At 43.7% G+C, this 22,366-nt stretch overlaps 1 protein-coding gene across 1 annotated transcript in view; it reads right to left on the bottom strand.

The window, feature by feature from the left end:
- The window catches only part of LOC310774761 (neuronal membrane glycoprotein M6-a-like), a gene marked incomplete at both ends in the record, with an annotated part of 125,033 nt that overhangs the window by 2,958 nt on the left and 99,709 nt on the right, over positions 1-22,366 (bottom strand). The window contains 2 exons of the mRNA XM_083634896.1: positions 17,853-17,918; positions 20,823-20,899. Of these exons, the coding sequence (XP_083491022.1) occupies positions 17,853-17,918; positions 20,823-20,899 (143 nt within the window). The remainder of the gene's footprint in view (positions 1-17,852; positions 17,919-20,822; positions 20,900-22,366) is intronic.

The raw sequence follows: 22,366 nt of genomic DNA, 5'->3' as shown, positions 1-22,366 counted from the left end.
CACACGAAAGCTCAGAGCCAAGAATAGCTGTGGCATGATATGCGGAGGGTGCGCATTACAGCAAGCACAGCAAAAAGGGTGCCTATGCGCTCCACCACGGCACCTGACAAGTTCATGGCAGAGCATCTACACCCAACCTTCCGTGGCTGCAACCCACCAACGGGTGGAGGGTGAGGAACAAGCCAGGCAGGTGCTGCAGGACAAGGGCTACAGCATCGAAACCAAAGGTTTGGTGGTCTCCCCGGGGAGCCATGGCTTGCAGCAAGTCCTGATGGAGTCCTCAACATGGACGTGCTGTTGGAGATCAAAAGAACAAGTCGCTCACTGAAGCACTGACTGCAAAGAACAGTGATGTGAAACCCATGGGCAATGGAGTGTACAGTATGAACGAAAACGGACCCAAAGGGTACTACCTGCAGGTGCAACTTGGCATGCATTGCACAGGACTTAAAAATGGCATGCTGGTCATCTGGAACAGAGCAGAATACATCGAAGTAGACGTGCCCTTCAACCAAGCCTTTGCTGAACAGCATATCACAAGGCTGCGCAGGTTCTACTTTGCTCACATGCTGCCGAAAATAGTAGATGAGTTTGTCGAGGGACGGTTAGAGTTGTGCTCAAAATACCACACTGTTTCTGCTCTATAGTATAGATACATTATATATATTTATTATTATTGATATTGTTATTATATCTATTTACTTATAACTGTGTAGATATATTATAGATATATAAATCGACATAAGCATGATTGTTATTATTATATAATGTATTAGTGTATAGATATAGATATATTATAATATATTATGTATACACATAAACTATACATCGTTACTTCTATTGGATGCTAGATATATTATAGATATATAAATCAACATAAGCATGATTGTTATTATTATATCATATATTAGTGTATAGATATAGATATATTATAATATATTATGTATTAGGGGTGTCGCAATATATCGTCCCACGAAATTTCGCGATAGTAAAACATCACGATATGTATCGTTGAGATGAAATCTCATATCGCAATTCTTTTTTTTTTTTTCAAAAATAGACAAAGAAACGTTTTTGTTTGTTGAAGTTCAATGTGTGGAAAGTAGTTCAGTTGAACAAGTCTCTGAAGAGACACATGAGAAGTTATACAGGAGAGAAACCATTCAATTGAGTTTCTGGCAAAACTGTTTACTTGACAGGAAAAACTGAAGATGCATAAAAAATAGACTAAGAAAAGTCTTGTTGTTTGAGTTTGAAGAAAAACTGAAGATGCATAATGAGAATTTATACTGCTGAGAAACCTTTTAGTTCAAAGTAAATCTAAGTGAGGGTGTAACTCATTCTATTTCAAGATAAGCCTTATCTCCAATCTCATGTTTTTTCTAGTTGTTATTGTAATAACAATTTCCCACAACAGCATGTTTTGTATTTGTGCATTTCAAATAAAATACTACTTTTCCAGTCATTATTCAAGTTTAAAAAAATATTGTTAAAATCGTATCGTATCGTTATCGTGAACCCAGTATCGTGATACGTATCGTATCGTGAACTGAGTGTATCGTGACACCCCTATTATGTATACATATAAACTATACATTGTTACTTCAATTGGATGCTAGATATATTATAGATATATACATCAACATAAGCATGATTGGTATTATTATATAATTTATTAGTGTATAGATAGATATATTATAATATATTATGTATACACATAAACTATACATTGTTACTTCTATTGGATGCTATTTTTTTCTATTCATTGTATGAACACTCACAATTTTGTGAAGAGACTCCTCAATTATCATTAAAGATTTTCTGATTTCTGATTCTGATTAATTATTCATAACTGTTTGCACTCAAGTACCAAAAACAATGAATGCATTGAACCCTGTATGACATGGAAAAGTGAACTCCTGGAAGTACTACAATGACACATAAAATCTCTTAGTTTTATTGATGAAAAAAGTTACGCTTTAAGTAAAAAAACAGTCTATTCAGCAACAAAGTAAAACAGAATATCAGCAGCAGCAGAATCAAAAAACAAAATAACATGATTACATAGCAAAAATACATGTCTACATAATCCAAAAACAAAAGAACATGAGAACATAGCAAAAACATGTCTATTCATAAGAAAGGTTGAAATGAGAATTCATCATTGAGTCCCTTCACATTGAGTCACACAATCTAGTTGCTGCAACTTGAGATGGATGCATCATGTGTGCATATCTAAGGCTCTTTTGGCGGCCGTATGAGGTCCCCCCTAAGGTTAACTAGGGCGGCACAGATTGTTAGAATTTTGTCCAACCTTGGTGTCATGGAGATGGGGACAGTTTGGGACAAAATCTTGAACACTTTGAGCCTTCTTATTGCTCGCTCTACATGGATGCGCACATTGGCCACTCGTCTGGTGCGTGCCACCTCCTCATTTGTCAATTGTCCACGTTTGTTGGTGAATGCAGGGATATTCAACCTGACCTTTCTTTCATGGAGCAGGTCTCGAATTGTGAATCTGCGGTCAGCCATTACCTCATCACCCGGCCTTAACTGCTGTATTTCGGCGGCTTCTTCAGATTTAAAGCCTTCAGCCACATCCGTGAATCCGAATCCTCAGCTGGTTTTCGGTAGAAGGAATACAGTCGAGTGCAGGGACAAAGCCGTTTGGTAGCGGGCTGATGCTCAAAACACTGTCGATCCAACCACTCGTTCAAGCATTTCTGTGTATTGTGACAGCCACGCACTGCACAATGTGTTCCAGAATAACCCATTGTTAATAACGTCTGCTAACGTTAGTGTAGCTGATGTTATCGATCGTTGTAAAAAAGTTTGCATATTTTGGCTGCTGCCTTCTGATGTGCTCGCTGCTGTGGACGCAATGTGGACTTAAACGGAAGCCGGGGACACGAAAGGCTGCTATGGCGCCGCCCTAGGAACGGCCCAGGAAACTCGTCTATAGTGTCACTGTGAGGTCAATCGGTGTAATTTTTTAGGCCAGAGTAGAAGAGTACTCTATGAACCTATGTACCCAATTTGGGAACAGTCGCTCTTATGGTTTGTGAGCTACGGGTACTTATTGTTGCCATAGTGCCCCCTATAGTCGAAATTGTTTTTTTATCAGCTCAGAGTACATAGCTGCACACCTGTACCAAGGTTCATTCGCAACGAACAATGCTTTCCGGAGTTGGTGAAATAGGCCACACCCACAAAAGTTTGGAAGTCGATTATATCGCAACGGTGTGGTCTTGCAAAAAAACGGTGAATACATTTTGTGTAGGACAGTCCACACACGCTGTGTGATGTGGTTTGGTGAAGATTGGACAAAATTAGAAATTGCGGGGAAAAAACGCTTTTGGGGACAATTCAAAATGGCGGAAAATCTAGTTAGACGAAAATGGGCGGGGCCTCTATCAGCAGATGTCAAATGACCCAAGCAATCCAGGGGGAAAAAATGTTGATTGTTGATGCAACGGTTCCAAAACGTAAAGAGGGTTGTTATAGCACCACCTAGTGGTCAACAAGTGTAATTTTACCGCCCATAGTAAAAGGTGACTCTGTGAACCTACCTACCAAGTTCGGTAACGGCAGGTATTTCTGAGTGGGACCAAATTGGCATCCGAATTGGCTTCCAAATCAGCTTGCAAATTGGTGAGTAAATTGGGTGGACAAACCCTGTTATAGGGCCTGCGCCACTGCGTGTGCTGGCCAAAAACTGTTGTGCTCACTGGGTGAGTGAAATGCAGACTGTGCATGCACAGCGAACAACCAATCACAATCATTCTTGTTGAAAGCATCAAAGCATGCCCCACCCCCACTACTCTTTGCTTGCTGCAGCCAACAACCAATCACCATCATCCTTGTTGAAAGCGTCAAAGCATCCATCCCCGCTACTCAACGAACACAACGTGAAGAAAAATTTGCGATGAACAGGAGACAAGCACCAGTGATATTGATGAAACTATCGGTGAAACGGAAGATGTGCTTCCAAAAAGAAAGGCAACGTTGGTTATATGGAAATATTTCAGCTACAAAAAGGAAGATGTTGACCAAAAACAGTACTTTGTCAAAAGTGCCAACACGACCAATTTGTTTGATAATTTACAGCAACACCTCAAAGCCCTGTATGACGAGTGTAAAGCCAGATCTGAATGCCATCCACAGCCCAAGCAAAAACAATTACAGATTCCTTTGCCAGCAATACGCCATATGAGAGAGGTTCCAGACAGCACAAGGAAATAACTGATGCGATAACTTTCCACCTCGCGAAAGACATGGTGCCAATATACACAGTCTCCAAAGAGGGGTTTAAAAAATGTATCCGGTCGCTTGACAAGCCGTATGAGATACCATCACGCACCCACTTTGCTGACGTTGCCATCCCAGACATGTATAAGAAATGCAAGGCAAACGTTGAAGCAGAGCTGTCGTCACAAGTGCAATATTATGCAGCTACAACGGACTTCTGGTCCAGCCACACAACTGAGCCCGACATCAGTCTGACCGTCCACTTTATTGATGAGGACTTCCAACTGAAATATTGCTATATATATATGCCGTATATATGTTTACAAACGGCATATTTCAGGATCACAGCAGTGAGAATATGGCAACGGGGGTGAGAGCAGCGGTGACTGCTTTGGGCCTAGATGAGTCACGTCAAGTCTGTATAACAACAGACAAATGCAGCGAATATGCTGAGGGTGGCCGCCCTGAACAACTGGACCAGGCTGCAATGCTTTGGCCACAGACTGCATCTCGCAGTTGGTAAGTTGACCCCGCTATATATATTAAGCTCCTGAAATGCAACAGTTTGTTTAATAATTTAGTTTTATAAGCAATTAATTGTTAAAAAGCTACAGTCACACTAATTTCAAACTGCAGGGCACACCACTAGTGTGTGTGTGTGTGTGTGTGGGTGGGGGGGGGGTGCACTAATTAGTGTGTAGGGGGCCTACACTAATGAAAAACTTGACGTGAGACACACATGTTATATTATGTTATAAGAATGAATGGGCTGTCATAGATAGTTTAATGAGTTGCAAAAGCATAAATCAATACTTTGATTTATTTCGAAAGATGGGTAGAGTTTTGGCCATCCTGACCGAGGGAGGGGAGTTCCACCATTTCGGTGCCAGGGACGAGAAAAGTCTCGAACAGGACAAGCGACTATTGACTACACATAGTGGTGGAGGGGCGAGGCGTCCAGCACTAGTGGATGGGTGAAAGGAGCGGTGTGAGGGCTGGAATCTGACCATAGATTGTAAGTATGGAGGGGCTGTCTGGTCTACTGCTCTGTAGACTAGTACTAGTGTTTGGAATTTGATACATGAAGAAATGGGAAGCCAATGGAGGTCATGGAAGAGGGGGGTGATGTGGGAAAATTTGGGTTGATTGAACACCAGGTGAGCTGCGGCATTCTGAATGAGCTGGAGTGGTTGAATAGCAGAGGCAGGTAAGCCAGCTAGAAGGGCATTGCAGTAGTCCAGCCTGGATATGACCAGTGACTGAACCAGGAGTTGTGTCGCTTCTCTTGAGGAATGGATGCATTTTGCGGACGTTATAAAGGGAGAACCTACAGGAGCATGCTGTTGCGGTGATGTAGGCCGAAAAGGGCAGCTGGTTGTCGATGATCACACCAAGGTTCTTTTGGGAGGGTAGTACAATGGTGTTGTCGATGGAGATGGAAAGGTCAGTCAGTGGACAGTCTTTACGAGCTGCGAGATGTGAGCCTCGATTTGGGTGTCAGAGGAGAGGAAGGAGAGGTAGACCTTTGTGTCGTTGGCATAACAGTGATATGAGAAACCGTGTGATGAGATAATATGGCCGAGAGATCTGATATAGAGCAGGAACAGTTGGGGACCCATGACTGAGCCCTGGGGGACACCAGTGATGAGAGTGCAGGGTTTTAAGAGACCTCCTCGCCGCAGTGAAAAAGGATGGATGTGCTACAGGTGTGTACAAGAAGCTGGTGGCTCACTTCTCTCACAGCTGGAAGGCCAGAAGTGCTTTTGAAGAATCCCAGCAGAAACACAAACTAGCATCCCATGCCTTCGTATCAGAATGCCAAACAAGATGGGGTTCCAGACAGGAGATGTTCAGCAGGATACTGGAGCAGCAGAAGGCTATAACCGAGGTCCTGTGTGTGGTTAAGAAGGCGCACCATCTAATTCCAACCTGGCAAGATATAGATGTCCTGGTATCTGCTAGCAAGGCACTGGGCCCCCCGGGACATCAATACGAGAGTAGGAGAGTTAGGGCCCTATCGTCGTACGGCACTATCGTTTGCGCAGCCATTTGCACACCTCTTATGCTATCTTCCCTGCGTCTTAAACTATCGTCTGCCTCCACCATCCAGTTTTGCAGTGGAATCTAAGTGTAGACACAGGTGTAGGCGTGGCCCAGGCGTGTCCACTGGCCTTTGCGCGCCTCTTAGCCTATCATCTGCCTCCAGCAAGTGTCATTTTGCACTCTGGCGAAGATACCATCGCCATGTTCCGAGCGTAAACACAGGTTTGGGCGTTGCCCGTGCCAAAATAGGCATTCCAGTGCAATGTGTTAGACAAAATTTCCTTGGGTGATCTCAATTTTACACACACTTCCCCGCCTCTTCAGAATGCCACATTTATTTTCAACTATAGCCTACATTGCAGAAAAAACACACACCTTGATTTGAAAATGAGAATTTGTTTGTCATGGTTTTATTAGGCTACATAATTCCCGACCAAACAGGTCCGTGGTGTTATGGTGTAGGCTATAACAGTAGATTAATTTTGAGAAAGTTGTGCCGGCCAGTACAGTAACCCCTTTCCCTGCAATTACACACATGCAAGACCAGCTTCTCCACAGCGCGGATGGCGTGACCGCAGTCAATAGCTTCACCCGAGTGGACAATTCTGATATAGGCTATTGAAATAGGCTAGAATTAAAATCTCACACATCCCTACCCTATTAACTCATTCATGGCCAAAGACGTCTTTGACGTGTTATCAGGAATAGCCCTCAGGGCCAATGACGTGTTTGACGTGTTTTTGTTTTTATTAGTGCAGCGCGTAGTTCAAACACTTCCCCAGCCTGTGACATGTTATCAGGTCCCTAGCCTCAAAGTCAAGCCGACAACACAATATCAAACACATACCGCAGCTGTTGTTTTGAAATGAGCAGGAGCAAAAACAGAAAACAGAGAAACGCGCTTCCTTGTGCAAAGGAGAAACGCCATTGAAACACCCCTCGGCGCGCTGCACGAGCTGATCGGCTTGTTGCAGGGCAGCGGACATCGATCGTTCGCGGTAGTCAAACCCGTGACCAACATGATCGATCCTGGTCCCTCGACCCCGTTCCTGTGTCCCAGCCCGAAAGAGACGAGACAGAGTCACAACTGTGTGAGCAGGAGGAGAACAGCAGCCTCGCCACAGAAATGGCTTTCACACAGAGCGAAGCAGCACGGCCACTTTCCTGTCGAGGGCGAGGAAGACTGGATTCCAATGCGACAGGACCCGGATGATCTCGCGGTAAGGAGTGTGTGTGTGTGTGTGTGTGTGTGTGTGTGTGTGTGTGTGAGAGAGACTACACTGATCTCTGCATTCTATTCTATGATCACACTCACTCACACTGAGTAAACTGTATTGTTGAATGTAAAAAAAAGCACTTCATGTATATATATATATATATATATATATTTTGTATATATATATTGTGTCATAACGAATAATATTTACATGTCTGATGTCAATACAGTTCAAAATAAAAGAATTGAGAGCGAGTTCTGCCTGAGATGGTGTGATTTACAAAAATGCCATTTTCTGCAATTTATCTTCTCAGATAGACCTTTTTGGTGAAAACAGGGTGTATATAAATGGCTATAAGTAGAGTACAGAACATGCTAAAAGCTCACTTTTTTTTCCTGGTGAACCCAGAGACGTACATCTTCATTTTGAGGTATTGCAAATCACTTTGGTGCTAATAGATAATTTACTGTGGGTCTTGAAAGATGACCAACAATTATGAAAATCTTTGGCCTGTGCTAAATATTGGCAGTCCTAAACTGGCCATGAATGAGTTAAAGAAACAAACATTTTTAAATGTGTATGTTATAGCCTATATGAATGAAACGACTATAATTACAGTAAGCGCACGCTTTGGGATATAATTACACCATGTGGATATTCACTGCATAACTGCGCATAAGTGCCCTGCCTGGAAATCATCTTTCTTTCATTATCCGTTGCCTAGGGTGTGTCTGGACTACTGTTAATATTACATAGATATAGGCAAACTATCCTATGATATTGTACATACTATACTATACTATACTAGATATACTATGCTTGTCTACTAAAGTGGCACATTTCTCAGTCAAAAACAGAGTAAATTGACACGTTTCTCAGTCAAAAATAGTTTTATTTGTGTTACATTATATGAACAGCTACATTCAAAATGTTTCCAGTCTTTCAGGACAATATTAGGACAATCTACCCTTCCTGAGACACCATGCCACCCACGAGGGCAACACCATCATCGTCATTCACATCTGAGTCTGCTGGTTGGCACATGTTTGTAGTTTGCACAGGTTTGTGTACTTCAGACCATTATTGAGACCTGTGCACTCTGGTGGTTTGCACAACCTCACACACTTGCAGGAGAGCAACTGCAAAACGGTCTGGTGCTGGGGAACCACGCATCCACTGGATTTCAAGCTGCCCCTCATCGTCTGTGGTCCACCCATGGTCCTTGGGGCTTGGTACAGATGGCTGGGTTTGAAGAGACCGTCTAGAGATTGCAGTCTGATCGTTTGCATGAATGGAATGCATTAATAGCCAATCCTCAAATGGTGGAAGCTGGCTGGACTCGACCTCCCCACGTCTGGCGCAGAAAAGTTGGTATCGGAGGAGGTTGACATCTGTAATGTGTGTAGAGGGTACATATACATGTGGCACATGATTTCCAGCAGCTTCTTGAAGAGCTCATTAGAGACATCCCAAGCACGGCCGAGCTCAAGGAAGGCTTCTTGATATGTCCTGTCTGTTCAGGGTGCCCACTTTTCCGTGTCCTGCAAATGCGCTGAGAGTGTTGTAGCCAGTGAACGTGTGCATGCCAATCAAGGCACCAGCAATACTATCGCCGCGTGATTTGCATAGTTTGGTGATGTCCAGGAACATTGTCTTGTTCTGTGTTCCACATTTTTGGTACATTGGGCATGGGATGTCCTTGCTCCAACCCAGAGTCAGTAGCAGGACATCTGTGTCTGCCATGATGATCACTGCCTTAAAGCCAGACTCTGCTACATGGAGAGCATGCATTAGCATGCAGGTGTCAGCTTCTTCCTGAGAGGATTTGAGCTGTGTTACCTCCTCCCATTGGTTCTTGTTGATTTTGAAGCAGACTACTTCACAGGTAACATATATATATATAATATATATATTTTATTAGTTAGCCTGGCTTAGCCAGTGACTCATAGGAATAGACTATGTGACAACCAGGAAAGACTAGTGACTACTGGAGAGTCAGTTGACAGCCGGAACAGGGACGGCACCCGGGTAGCAGTATGGGTTAGCTCCCCAGCCTGCGTCTTCCGTGAGGAAGAAGCCCAACAACCCACAAGAGGCCTTTTAGGAGGGCCATTCAAGCCACAAGTGTAGACTGCAGTGCCACCAAGTACTGGTACTGCATGGTATCCACCAAGATACCATCACCTCGGAATGAGATGTTTGGAGCGGGGGAGTCTGGTGCAGCGCACAGGTCCTAGACCTGGTGAGACGAGGGAGGAGCCCGGCCGGGTGGCAACCCATAGAGCCCGGTTCCTCTACTTACCAGAACCCCCCCCCCGGTCCCGGCAGAGTAGTTCCGGAGCAGCGGATTGAGTGGCCCTGACCGCGTGACCAGACCCTTCCTGGAGGGCTGACCGTGGGTAGCTACTGGGATGTAAGTTGGGGCTTGGCCAGCCCCGGCTGGGTCACCTGGGCGAGGGTGTATGATGTTGCGAGACCCGAAACATCCTATGACCCCAGGGTACATCACTGAGGATACGTCCCAGTTATGCATCCATGCGATGTTTTTTCTTTATTTATAAGGCCTTGTCTTGTAGTTTCTATCTGTGTTTGGGTCCTTTCCATTCCTCAAACAAGAATTTGATCAGACTGGCTTTGCTGGCAGTGCTGTAGAGCAGTTTCCTCCACTGCTGGATGTTGTGGCTGGAATCATGCAGGTTGGCTACATCTGGCGGGGCAACAGTTGCAGTTGACAAGCTGACAAACTCATATTGGTCTGGACTGAGTGGATTCACAAAGGAGTTTTCCATGATATCAACAATGGAGTGTACTTTAAGGACCATAGGTGGACCACAGATGATGAGGGGCAGCTTGAAATCCAGTGGGTGCACGGTTCCCCAGCACCAGGTGCCGTCTTGCAGTTGCTCTCCTGCAAGTGTGTGAGGTCGTGCAAACCACCAGAGTGCACATGTCTCAATAATAGTCTGAAATGCACAAACCTGTGCAAACTACAAACATGTGCCAACCAACACAGTGAAGAAGAGCTTGCTGCACAGCTGATAGACTCAGATGTGAATGACGATGATGGTGTTGCCCTCGTGGATGACATGGTCTCAGGAAGGGTAGATTGTCATAATATTGTGTTGAAAGACTGGAAACATTTTGAATGTAGCTGTACATATACCGTAATACAAATAAAACAATTTCTGACTGAAAAGCATGCCAATTTACCCTCTTTTTGACTGGGAAATGTGCCAATTTAGTAGACAATTAAGTATAGCATATATATCTATCTAGTATAGTATGGTATGTATAGTATCATAGGATAGCATGCCTATATCTAGACATGTAATATTAACAGTCAGTAGTCCAGACACCCCAGGGAGAGGATATAATGAAAGAAAGATGATTTCCCATAATTCCCATAAGTCCATAATTTAAGAGGGGTGGTTAAGCACTAATAAGCTACCATGGTCATCAAGGTCTATCATATAAAACGATAATCTAGGGATGAATAGGAATTTAAAAAAATCACAAGTAGAATTTCTCCACCCGGATGGTACCGATATCTTACATTTTGGGTTCTGGCCCATTTCCCTCGAGAAGGCATTCTTCTACCAAATTTAAAGGGCCAAATTCACCCCTCATGATGGGATAGTATGTGTTCATTATACCTTTTCTGAATCCTTATAGTCCTATATGAGTATTCCCGTGTTTGTTGTTTGTGTCTCTGATGTTCCTAGATGTCACAGTGCTGAAATAAAGACTGTAATTTAGGCGAAAACTGTGGAAAAATGAATGTCACTGACAATTTGAAGAGCCCATGTGAGCTCTTTATTTGTCAGACAGACACACAACTGAGCTCAAATGAAAGCTAAGAAGCTAGCCTTTAAAATGTTGTCAAACATGTTCTTATAGAACATGGTTAAAGGTCCTGAGCCTAAAATAGGTTATGCATCAGCACCTAGAATCGAATTTATTGTAAGGGCTGGCTAACTTCATGAGCCGATAACTGTGACAAAGCTGCCATTCTGCAAAGGCTATCATACTAAAATATCATCTATGGATATATACCTGTTCAAAAATCATGATTAGATTTTGTCCAATTGAGTGGTACCGATATGTGAAATTTTTGTGTTTGGCCCATGGACTAAATAGGGGAAAATAAGAAAATGTCCAATAAATATGAAAAGCTACTCCTGTGGAAAGGCTATCATATATTAATTTACTTATATTGACCCTATAAACAATTTAGTATAGGTAAAGTTTTGCCCACTCATATGGTACCGATATCTGGTCTGGCCCATGGACTATCTGTCCCTCTGCTTGCCCACGGCACTCAGCAAGAAAGAAGCTGCTGTCACAGACGTGATGCTGTGGGGGGTGGACATGATCTCACACTTGTGAATACTGTTTTGGGCATAAACACACCTATACCTATTGTGCGAGATGACGCCAAGCGCAGCGAGCCGACACGCCCACAATTACTCAAGCGCAAAACGGGCACTAACGCAAAATGACCACCTTTGCGACAATAGAGCCCTTAGTGTCTCCTATGTGAACCCAGTTCTTCACCTCTTCAACCATTCACTGCTGCTAGTACAAGAGGAAGACTCAGACCTGACCCAGACGTTGAAGAATGAGATGTTGCACTACATCAATGAGAAATAATGAGGATGAAGCTACTCAGGAGCTGCTTGAGCCGGGGCCCCCGGTTCAAGATGGATTTCATTAGTACAGACGACAAGCCCAGAATCAAGGCCAGAGTGACATCAGAGATGATGGAGATGATGGAGACATCAAGCTGCAGCATTGAAGTGGACCCCAAAGTTGCTGGCACCCCCCAGGCAAAGAAAGCCAAGAAGTCCTTGGGCAGTTTCTTTAAAAAGAGCGTAGCTGCACAGGGTGAATCCTCTCTGACTCTGCCCCTTAAGGATGCTGTGGAAGCAGAGTTAAACAACTACCTGCTAACCCCTACCAAAGATGAGGAGGAAGATCCACTTGCATGGTGAAAAACACACCAAGTAAGCTTTCCACGACTCGCCAAGCTTGCCTGCAAGTATCTGTGCATCCCTGCTACCAGCTGCCCCTCACAGAGGCTTTTCAGTGCAACATCGTCACTTGCAAATGTTCTTGTCTCATGCCTGCAATGGTGGATAGACTGGCATTCTTGGTCAAAAACCTCTATGCTTGAATGAGCAATGCATACAGATGTCTAAAAATTCAAATTATTATATTTGACTAAATTATGCAACAGTTGAACTTGTGAGGAAGAAATGTTCATATGTATTTAACTGCTAGCTAGATACCCAACCAGGGGTATGTGTACCCCTAGGGGTACTTCAGGAGCTTGCAGGGGGTACTTGGAAAGATTGGGGATTACAATGTATTTCCAAAATGACAAAAACTGATTACTTTTTCCAATTGAAAACTGTCAGAATTGTATTAAAGATGAGTCATTAAAATTATTTTAATAATGAGATGTGTTAGAGAGGTCATCTAAAAGTTTAATATAAGTTTAATATAACAGATTTAGGAGAATTATCAATACGCATGAGTGAGGGGTACTATTGGCATGGTAAAACAGCTCAAGGGGTACATAACACAAAAACGGTTGGGAACCAACCAATGAAATGAAACGTCAATTGTATAAAATATGGTTGATTAGAGTCTAAGCAACCAGATTTTATACAATTGATGTTTCATTTAATTTCCATTTGTTTAGCCATGATGGCCAACAACACTTTGTTTTGTTTGCACTGTCTGTTTCACTGTTTTGTTTGCACTGTTGCTAAGAAAATCTGATTCAAAAAGTAAAAAAATAAAAAGTTTGTGAAACAGAATGGTTCAGGGTATGAAGTTCAATTTGACTTGTTACAAGTCATTTGTGTTATAACAAATTATATTTATTTCAAGTTCTATTTTTGTAAACGACGCTCAGGCCAGGGGGCTATTGTATAGCTGCCCTTATTTTTATTTTCAGGATTTTGTTTAAAATATGTTTCCTACTTTGCCGCTATTTACAAAAAAGAGGTTTATAGATGTTTACTACTTTGCTATTTGCAAAAAAGAGGTTTGTGAAACACTTGGGGCTGTATTTTATTTTTGTCGCTTTAGGGGCTCAGTATACTTTTCAGAACTCTTAGTGCAAAGAATTGTGCACATGCGGACGATAGCAGAATGCCATCTGGTTTGGCATGGAGTATGCCTACCCCATGCACGCCCAGTATACTTATAATGGGCGGGTTAGGGTTAGAGGTTACAGTTAGAGGTATTTAACGCGGCAGGGAGAATACGACTGCGCTTAAGCACACCCCCATTTTGTGCTGCGCTTGCCGTTAAACACACGCAAACGCAAAAACCGTTTTTACAACGATAGGGCCTATTCACTTTTCCTCTTACGAACCCGGAAGTATACTTCCGGACTCATTCCTGCAGTTCTCTATGGGTAGGAATATACTGTATGTGTAATAAGTGTATGTGTGTATTTTATTTTTATGACCGTAAAAAAAAAAAAAAAATCTACTTAGTTAAATAATGGACTTATTTCGTTATCTCGAGATAACAATTTTCGTTTTTTTGTTTTTTTTTCATTATGCTTGGGAAGCCTGTGCACTCTTTCAGCACCATGGAGCTGTCCAGGTAGTGTTGATTAGGGGCAATCACCAACTAACTAGTGTTAGTATGAGTGTTCTTCCTGTGCCTGTTATGTTTTGATCTAAAGTATGTCGTTTTCAGGCATTAGTTTGGCCATTTGCTATGGATGCAGTTGTTACAGGAGCAAAATGGCATAAATAACTAGCCTAATTACATGATGAACAGTAGGCCTAACGAACAATATTTCATGGCATAAACATCTTCAATCATGTTGAATTTGCTCCATGGAATTCTTGCTTGTTTTTACGCACACACTCGTCATCAGGCTATTTTCTATTTTGGACATAAACACATGATGATGACTGATGAATGACTAAAATCGGGCTCATCAGCTTATTAATAACAGTGCCAGTGTGTCATTACGCACATCACAGCATTACGCAATGCTGTATGGCCACATGGAGAGAGGCAGAATCCATTCATCTTTCTGAGGTCAATTTACCTGTGCCTACATTCACCCATTCACACACCGAAGGCAGCCAGCTGCCACGCAGGGTGCTGGCACAGCCATCGGGAGCAATTTGGGGTTCAGTGTCTTGCCCAAGGACACTTCCACATGCGGACTGGAGGAGCTGGGGATTGAATCACCAACCTTCTGAGTAGTGGTCGACCTGCTCTACCTCCTGAGCCACAGTCGCCCCATCTTTAGACCAAAACATAACAGTTGCAGGAAGAACACTCATATTAACACTAGTTAGCAGTGATGGGCAAGCTACTTGGAAAATGTAGTAAGCTAAGCTATCAGTTACTCTCAATTAAATATAGCTAAACTACATTGAAGCTATCCCCAGAGAAATGTAGCAAGCTAAGCTACGAGCAACATGGCAAAAGCAGCTTGCTACATCAAAGCTACTTTTTTCTCACATTGAATTAACTTCATGTAGAACAACTTTCAACCAAACAAATAGGCAGGTAAAAGAAAATATCATTTTGATTGTTTATTATATTATAAAACACACTGAAACTCTCACTGGCACAATATTCAAAAACAGACAATAAAACCTGAAAGTCTTCTTCATCACTGCCAGTGGCTCCCTCTGGCTCTGCCATCTTTCAAAGTTCGTTGCTGATGTGACTTCGCCAGCACATGACATATTTTGCCCTACCCTTAACCAATCGTCAGTCTTCATTGCCTAAACCCAACCCAGTCAGAGGCAGAGTAGTGCCGGGTCTTGCTGCAAGAGAGGCAAGGATGCTAAAAAGCAAGGATGAAACAACAACACTGTCTTGTTGTCCGTCATAATGGAACTGGAAGTGCTTTATTGGCTACACAGGCACACTTGACATATGCAATGTCTCCTCCTGTTTAATCCAAACCGCAGCAGAAATCTCCACTGCGTGCTTTGCTCATGGATTTTCTCTGGCGAGTAGCTTGTAGCTTTTGCGGGAAGCTACAAGCTACTTGGGTCTATAAATAGCTTAGCTACTGAAAAAGCTACTTGGTTCAAAAGTAGTGAAGCTACCACCAAGCTACTGAGAAATGTAGTTAAGCTATGTAGCTTCACTACTTGTAGCAAGCTACTGCCCAACACTGCTAGTTAGCTGGTGATTGCCCCTAATCAACACATGGACAGCTCCATGGTGCTGAAAGAGTGCACAGGCTTCCCAACCATAATGAAAAAAAAATGTATCTCGAGATAACGAAATAATAAGTCGTTATCACGAGAAAACGGATTTTGTTATCTCGAGATAATTTTTTGTTTTTAGTTTTTTTTTCCACGGTCATAAAAATAATAAATAAACACATGGCCGTTCTCGGCTTCCGTATGTAAGAACCGGTGCTATAGTAGTACCAGGTTTTGGTATCCAACCCTAATTATTTGCATTAATTACAGTAGGATTTGGGTGTCTGGGTAATGCAGCGGCAGATTCCCTGCCTACCAACACAATGATTGGGGGAGACCTGGGGGGGGGGGGGGGGGGGTGGGCGAGTGGATGGGGGTAGCGTGATCCTCCCTCCCATTCGCTCTATCCTGCCAGGTGAAAATGAAACAAAGTCGCTGTCAGGTGAAAAGAAGCGGCTGCACATGTTCGGAGGAAGCATGTGATAGTCTAAAACTCACCCCAGATGAGCAGAGGGGGTGGAACAACGACCGGGACAGCAGGGGGAATTGGCCAAGTACAATTGGGTAGAAAACTGAGTCGAAATCCAGAAAAAAAAGTATTAGTGTCCTAAGTTGTTACATGTCCCTCTTCTCTCCCTCCTATTGTTTGATTTGTTAACCCCTAAGCCTATTTTTCAGCTCACCTGCCGAAAGTGACATGCCCGAACTGAATGGAGTATATCTCCACAACTACAGGGTATTTTCTGAAAATTATTTTTTTCAAAAGCTAGCCAACACCTGTGAGATTGCTGTAGAAGTATCAGAATCAATTACAAAAGTACTGTATCAGAGTAAAATCAGTTGGAACATGGCAAAAAATTAAAAATTCAAGCTCTGCCTAAAACCCCCCCCACTATTTTGGATGAAAAGCACCTGAAAATCATGGGTTGGTAGCCAAATTATTCTATGGAGCAGTAGACTAATATCTTATGAGTGCTTGTATCAAAGCACATCCTTAGAAAGTGAACCAGAGCAATTTTACAGATGATTTACTACATGTAGGCCCAGGCGGACCTGATCTGGACACATTTTGGGCATCATGGTTGCCATTTGACTTTTCTATGGTAGAAGACTGAAATACCGTTTTTTTCTCCTATTTACATATCACTATAGGTACTCAGTTAATATGCGTTATGGTTTGGATAACCCTCAAGCCTTATATCTGTATTTTTACTCTGTGAAATGCATCAAAAGGGCTTCTTCAATTTGCCTGCAAAGCCTGGGGCGATACGCAGAGGGATATCTCGGGACCCCATTGGCCGATTTCGATGATTGACACCTCTATGGAAGCGTCAGAGCCAATAGAATCGACGTGAACTGAAATAATTGACGTCAGGCACTTTTCCAGGAAATGCTGTCAACTGAACCCAAAGCTCGTCTATTCTGTGAAGATGACCACTCCATGGAAAATCCTCCATATGGCTTTGTAAACACGATGACTGTAAAAAACAACGCTTTAAGATGATGAAGAGGCATTAGGAGTAGCAATTAGTAGCATTTTTATGAAGTCAAACACAACTTTTGATTGGAAAACATCAAAGGTAAGACATAACTTGTAGTTTTATCTGTAAAACGTTAAACACTTTTTTGCTGTTCTTTGACAGCCTACTGAGTGAGTTTTCATCTCTCAGAGACGAGCTATACCTCTTTGGAAAGAGCAGAGTGTTAGCTTTCGAAAGCCATCTCGTTTGGAGAGAAAAGATTCATTCACAAAAACAAATCACCACATAAACGCAGGCATGCAACGTTTTCTTGTTTTTGCTACATGGTGATATTGTTGCTTGGGGTTGGAATTATTTTTCGTTTGAATACAAATGCTTGTCAGAGTTTTGTAGCCACGTTTCTTCCTGACATTTTGGTGTGCTGTATGTCTACCTGCCTGCTTCCTAAGCTGCTGTAGAGAGTCATTTGTGAGAGATGACAAGGGCTCAGCCCGCCGGCGGGCCCGCTAGGGGGGAAGAGGTTCACTGCATCTCTCAATATGGCAGACCAGACTACATGTTTCAGCCTCCATCACTGCCTGTGTTTTCTGAAGGTCAGGACTCAGGACCAATCAACACTCCAACAGTGCCCTTGACCAATCGGATACAAGGATGGTTCTCACCATGGCGATGACTGCAGCTCCCGCCCCCGCCAGTGCACACACAAACAGATGGAAGGTCAGGTCCAACTGCAACAAACACGTGTAATTGTCAGTAATTTTTTTCAGAAATCCATACATCATAGGTATAGTGTAATATTAACCCCAAAAACTATGTAAGTATAGGACGTTAAATCAATTGTAATCACCAATACCAACTTCAGCCTGCTCGCTATCAAGGTGTATCAGCAGAGTATGTCTACTGTACTTCAAACAATGTTTTACATTGAGAGGCTAACCGAGGCTATAACTATACCAATGTTACCACATTAGAAATAACAAAATATTGTTATACAACAAACAAACTATTACTGGACACACTGTAACACAACCAAACTTTAGTAATATATAAAACACAGTCCAACTTTACAATTTGCACAGTCAACCCATGAGGCAACACCAGCTAATAGTTCATGCCCTTCTCCCTCCTTGCTGGGGTCATCACTGTTCCCTCAGCCCTATATTCGCTCTTGAATCCCCCGACATAGGGTTGAGTGAACCCTATGTTCCCTCAGACCTATGTTCCCTCAACCAGATTGAGGTAATATAGGGCTGAGGGAACATAGGGATGAGCGAGCATAGGATTGAGGGAACATGGGGTTGAGAGAACATAGGGTTGAGGGAACATAGGGCTGAGGTAACATAGGGCTGGGGGAACATAGGGGTGAGGGAACAAAGAGCTAATGGAATGTAGAGGTGAGTGAGCATAGAGTTGAGGGAACCTGGGGTTGGGAGAACATAGGACTGAGGGAACATAGGGCTGGGGGAACATAGGTTTGAGGGGATGTAGGGTTGAGGGGACATAGGGCTGAGGGAACATAGTGCTGAGGGAATATAGGGTTGGGGGAACATAGGGCTAGTGGAACATAGGGTTGAGGGAACATAGGGCTGAGGGAACAAGGGCTCTGGGAACATAGGGTTGAGGGAACATAGGGCTGGGGGAACATAGGGTTGAGGGAACATAAGTCTGGGGGAACATAGGGTTGGGGGAACATAGGTCTGAGGGAACATAGGGTTGAGGGAACATAGAGCTAGTGGAACATAGGGTTGAGGGAACATAGGGCTGAGGGAACAAGGGCTGTGGGAACATAGGGTTGAGGGAACATAGGGCTGTTAGAACATGGTGTTGAGAGAACATAAGTTTGAGGGAATATTGGGCTGAGGGAACATACGGTATTACAAAGGCTTTGCATCAATGCCAATTAACCGGCCGACATTCGAGGCATATGCTAGGTCTTCGGGCCCAGCTGGGTTCCTGGAAGATGTTCCTGGATCTATCGAGAGTGATGACATCATCATCGCGCCAATGACAATGGGATCTATGACATCACAATTCGACCTCATGTGACATCAGACATCACAGATGATGTCATAACTAGCCAGACTATAGTCAATATGACATCATCGAACAAGTGTGACATCACTAGCGGGAACGAGAGATGAGAGTTATGACATCACCAGTGATGTCATACCCCCGATGCCAGCCAGGCAGCAGCGCACACTCACGGTTCTTCCGTACTCCAGGAACAAGGTTTGAGGCTTCAGAGGAACACAGAGTTTGAGATCCAATGGTAAAACGCAAGCTCCATACCAGCGATGATTGGGATCCTGATATCTAGAGGCATCAGATACGGAAGAAGATCCAGGAGGCCGATCAGGAAAGACAAAACAGGCATAACTGGTGTACGGCAACCATTTTAGGGCATCCTCATCATTCAGAGGTTTGGCTGTCATTCCTCAGTCTAAGCATTGTCAGTTGTCATGCCTCCTAGTAAACCATGTCGAGTGTGCTCTGAAACACCTTCAGTCCTCACACGAAAACGCTGTCATTCTTCCTGCATTATTGTTTCACTCCTCACACGTCAGTCATCGCACAATACGGCATCACTCGTCAGTCCTCACTCGTCAGTCATCACTCCTCACTCATCAGTCATCACTCGTCAGTCATCAGTCCTCACTCGTCAGTCCTCACTCGTCAGTCATCACTCCTCACGTCTCACACGAAAATGCTGTCATCTCTCCTGCAACGTGCCTCAGTTATCATTCAAACTAGCTGTCAGTCATCACTCACGTCTCACATGAAAACGCTGTCATTCGTTGTTTTTGGTTGTTCTTCTGTGTGTGATGAGTTTGAGTGATAACTGAGGCATGTTGCAGGAGAAATGACAGCGTTTTCGTGTGGGACATGAGGAGTGATGACTGACAGCTAGTTTGAGTGATAAGTGATGACTGATGAGTGAGGAGTGATGACTGACGAGTGAGGACTGACAAATGAGGACTGATGACTGACGAGTGACGCCGTATTGTGCGATGACTGACGTGTGAGGAGTGAAACAGTAATGCAGGAAGAATGACAGCGTTTTCGTGTGAGGACTGAATGTGTTTCAGAGCACACTCAACATGGTTGACTAGGAGGCATGACAAATGACAAAGCTTAGACTGAGGAATGACAGCCTCGCCACCAGCCGTACTGGTGGTGAGGTGCAAGGTGGCAATCAGTATCATTATATACTACATCATATGATGAGGCGTTCAGCTGCTCTAGTAGCCCAAGCCGATGTATAGGCCCAGACGACGATACATGACGATACACAGTACAAGAAGACTATGTTCTGACAGATGTATCTGCGACAATGCAAGCTAAACAGACCACTGAGAGAGACCGCGAGCTCCACGAGGAGCACCAGCGGACCACCTCTCTAACGAATCTAACAAATGACAAACTCCGGTGGGACTCAATCATCCCTGGCTGCCTTACTACCAGCCAGGTCCTGCCGAACAACATACGGCTTAGGGCATAGGGCTGAGGGAACATGGAGTTGAGGGAACACAGGGCTGAAGGAACATAGGGTTGAGGGAACATAGGGCTGAGGGAACATGGGGTTGAGATAACATAGGGCCGATGGAACATAGACGCGCTCCCCTTTTGCTTACCTCGTTGGATTCACACATCTTGACGAACTTCTCCGATTCTGTACACACTTTCCTCTCCTCTGCGATGGTCACCAATCCTGACAAATAACCACAACATCATTAGTCTGACGCAAAAGAAGTTGGCTGTGGGTATAATCTCTGCCATTGTTTCTGATCATTTCGTAAATCCCTGTGCCTTCCATTTCCACTATCTGCGTGTTTTCAAAGTCCATGTAGCTACAGTACGTGAAACAACAACAACCGCCAAGCTAGCAACCCAACATTACATGCTGAAAGTGGCCATGCTGAAAGTGTCAAGTTATACAGTGTCCCCGCATTCTTCCTCCCTCCCACCCTCAAGGATTTAGACATCTGGTTCCAGCCAAACAAGCACCCCCCCCCCCCCCCTGATCTAATCTGGTTGAGTGAGACTACAACATCATCAAGACACACATCCATCCTCCAACCATATTTTCATCCATCTAACTACACTCATCCAGTCAGTCAAACAAATGACCTGGACTAATTAACATGGAGTAAACTGCCTATATCTCTGTGTTTCTCAGTAGCTTATGGACTGAGCAATGATGCCTGGAGATAGACTGCTGCCTGGAGCCCAGGAAGGTGCTGACTTCAGCAGCAGTGGTGTGATTTTCTGTTGTATGTTTTTAAAGAAAATGCATTTATCTAATTATGGTTGACTGAGAGTCATGCTACAGCCCAGGAATGCCCTGCTTCACTGGGTCTACTGTTGGCCACTGAGAAGCTCCACTCTAGTTGGGGATCAGTGCCTTGCTAGAGAATAATGACATGACCTAAAAAAAACGTTCACAACTTCTGTTACGGTTGTGTTTAGGCACCTAAAACAACTTGGTTGAGTTTAGGGTTATGGTTTGGGTTAGGCTTAAATAGCAAAAAAGTTAAATGTAACTTAGGGTTGAAATGTAGACTTTGGACACGCTGGGAATCAAACATTTCAGTGTGAAACACGAGGGGCCCTATCTTCGTACAAGCGATATCCCCTATTTACGCTTGCGCACCTGTTTGCGCGTGCCTTAACGCAGGCAAGATAACAGTCCGGCTTGCGCATTTGTCCAGGTGGTGTGCCGAGTTTTGCACCCCCGCCCTGGCAGCAAAAAAACGCATCCCCACCTCACGGGAGCATAATTGTAATGATTTATACAGAAACATAACTGTTTAAAAATTATATAATTGTTTGGGTAGATGTGACCTCCCTGTTTTCAAGTTAAAACAGCCCCAAAATCTCGTGAGGATGCAATACTCGCGGGGGAGCATAATTTATCACAACAACGGGCACAAGCGCAGATTAGAGGCATGCCAAATCATTTATGCACGGCACAAATGGGATTTGGGTGGTGTTAACCACCAGAATTATTCACAGGTGTGGCCTGGCAATCCCTAGGCGTTACATCAATCAGATTCCCGTCTCGCAGTCCATGTAATACAATTTGCGTGAGGCATGCTGTACTTCTCCCCATGTGGAATTTGGATAGGTATAGGCCTATTGACTGTATTCAGGGCTTAAAATTCTGCGCGGGATTGCG

This window comes from Poromitra crassiceps, assembly GCF_964638095.1.
Source record: "Poromitra crassiceps genome assembly, chromosome: 4".
NCBI classification, from domain to species: Eukaryota; Metazoa; Chordata; class Actinopteri; order Beryciformes; family Melamphaidae; genus Poromitra; species Poromitra crassiceps.
This window is presented reverse-complemented; position numbering and strand designations above follow the sequence as displayed.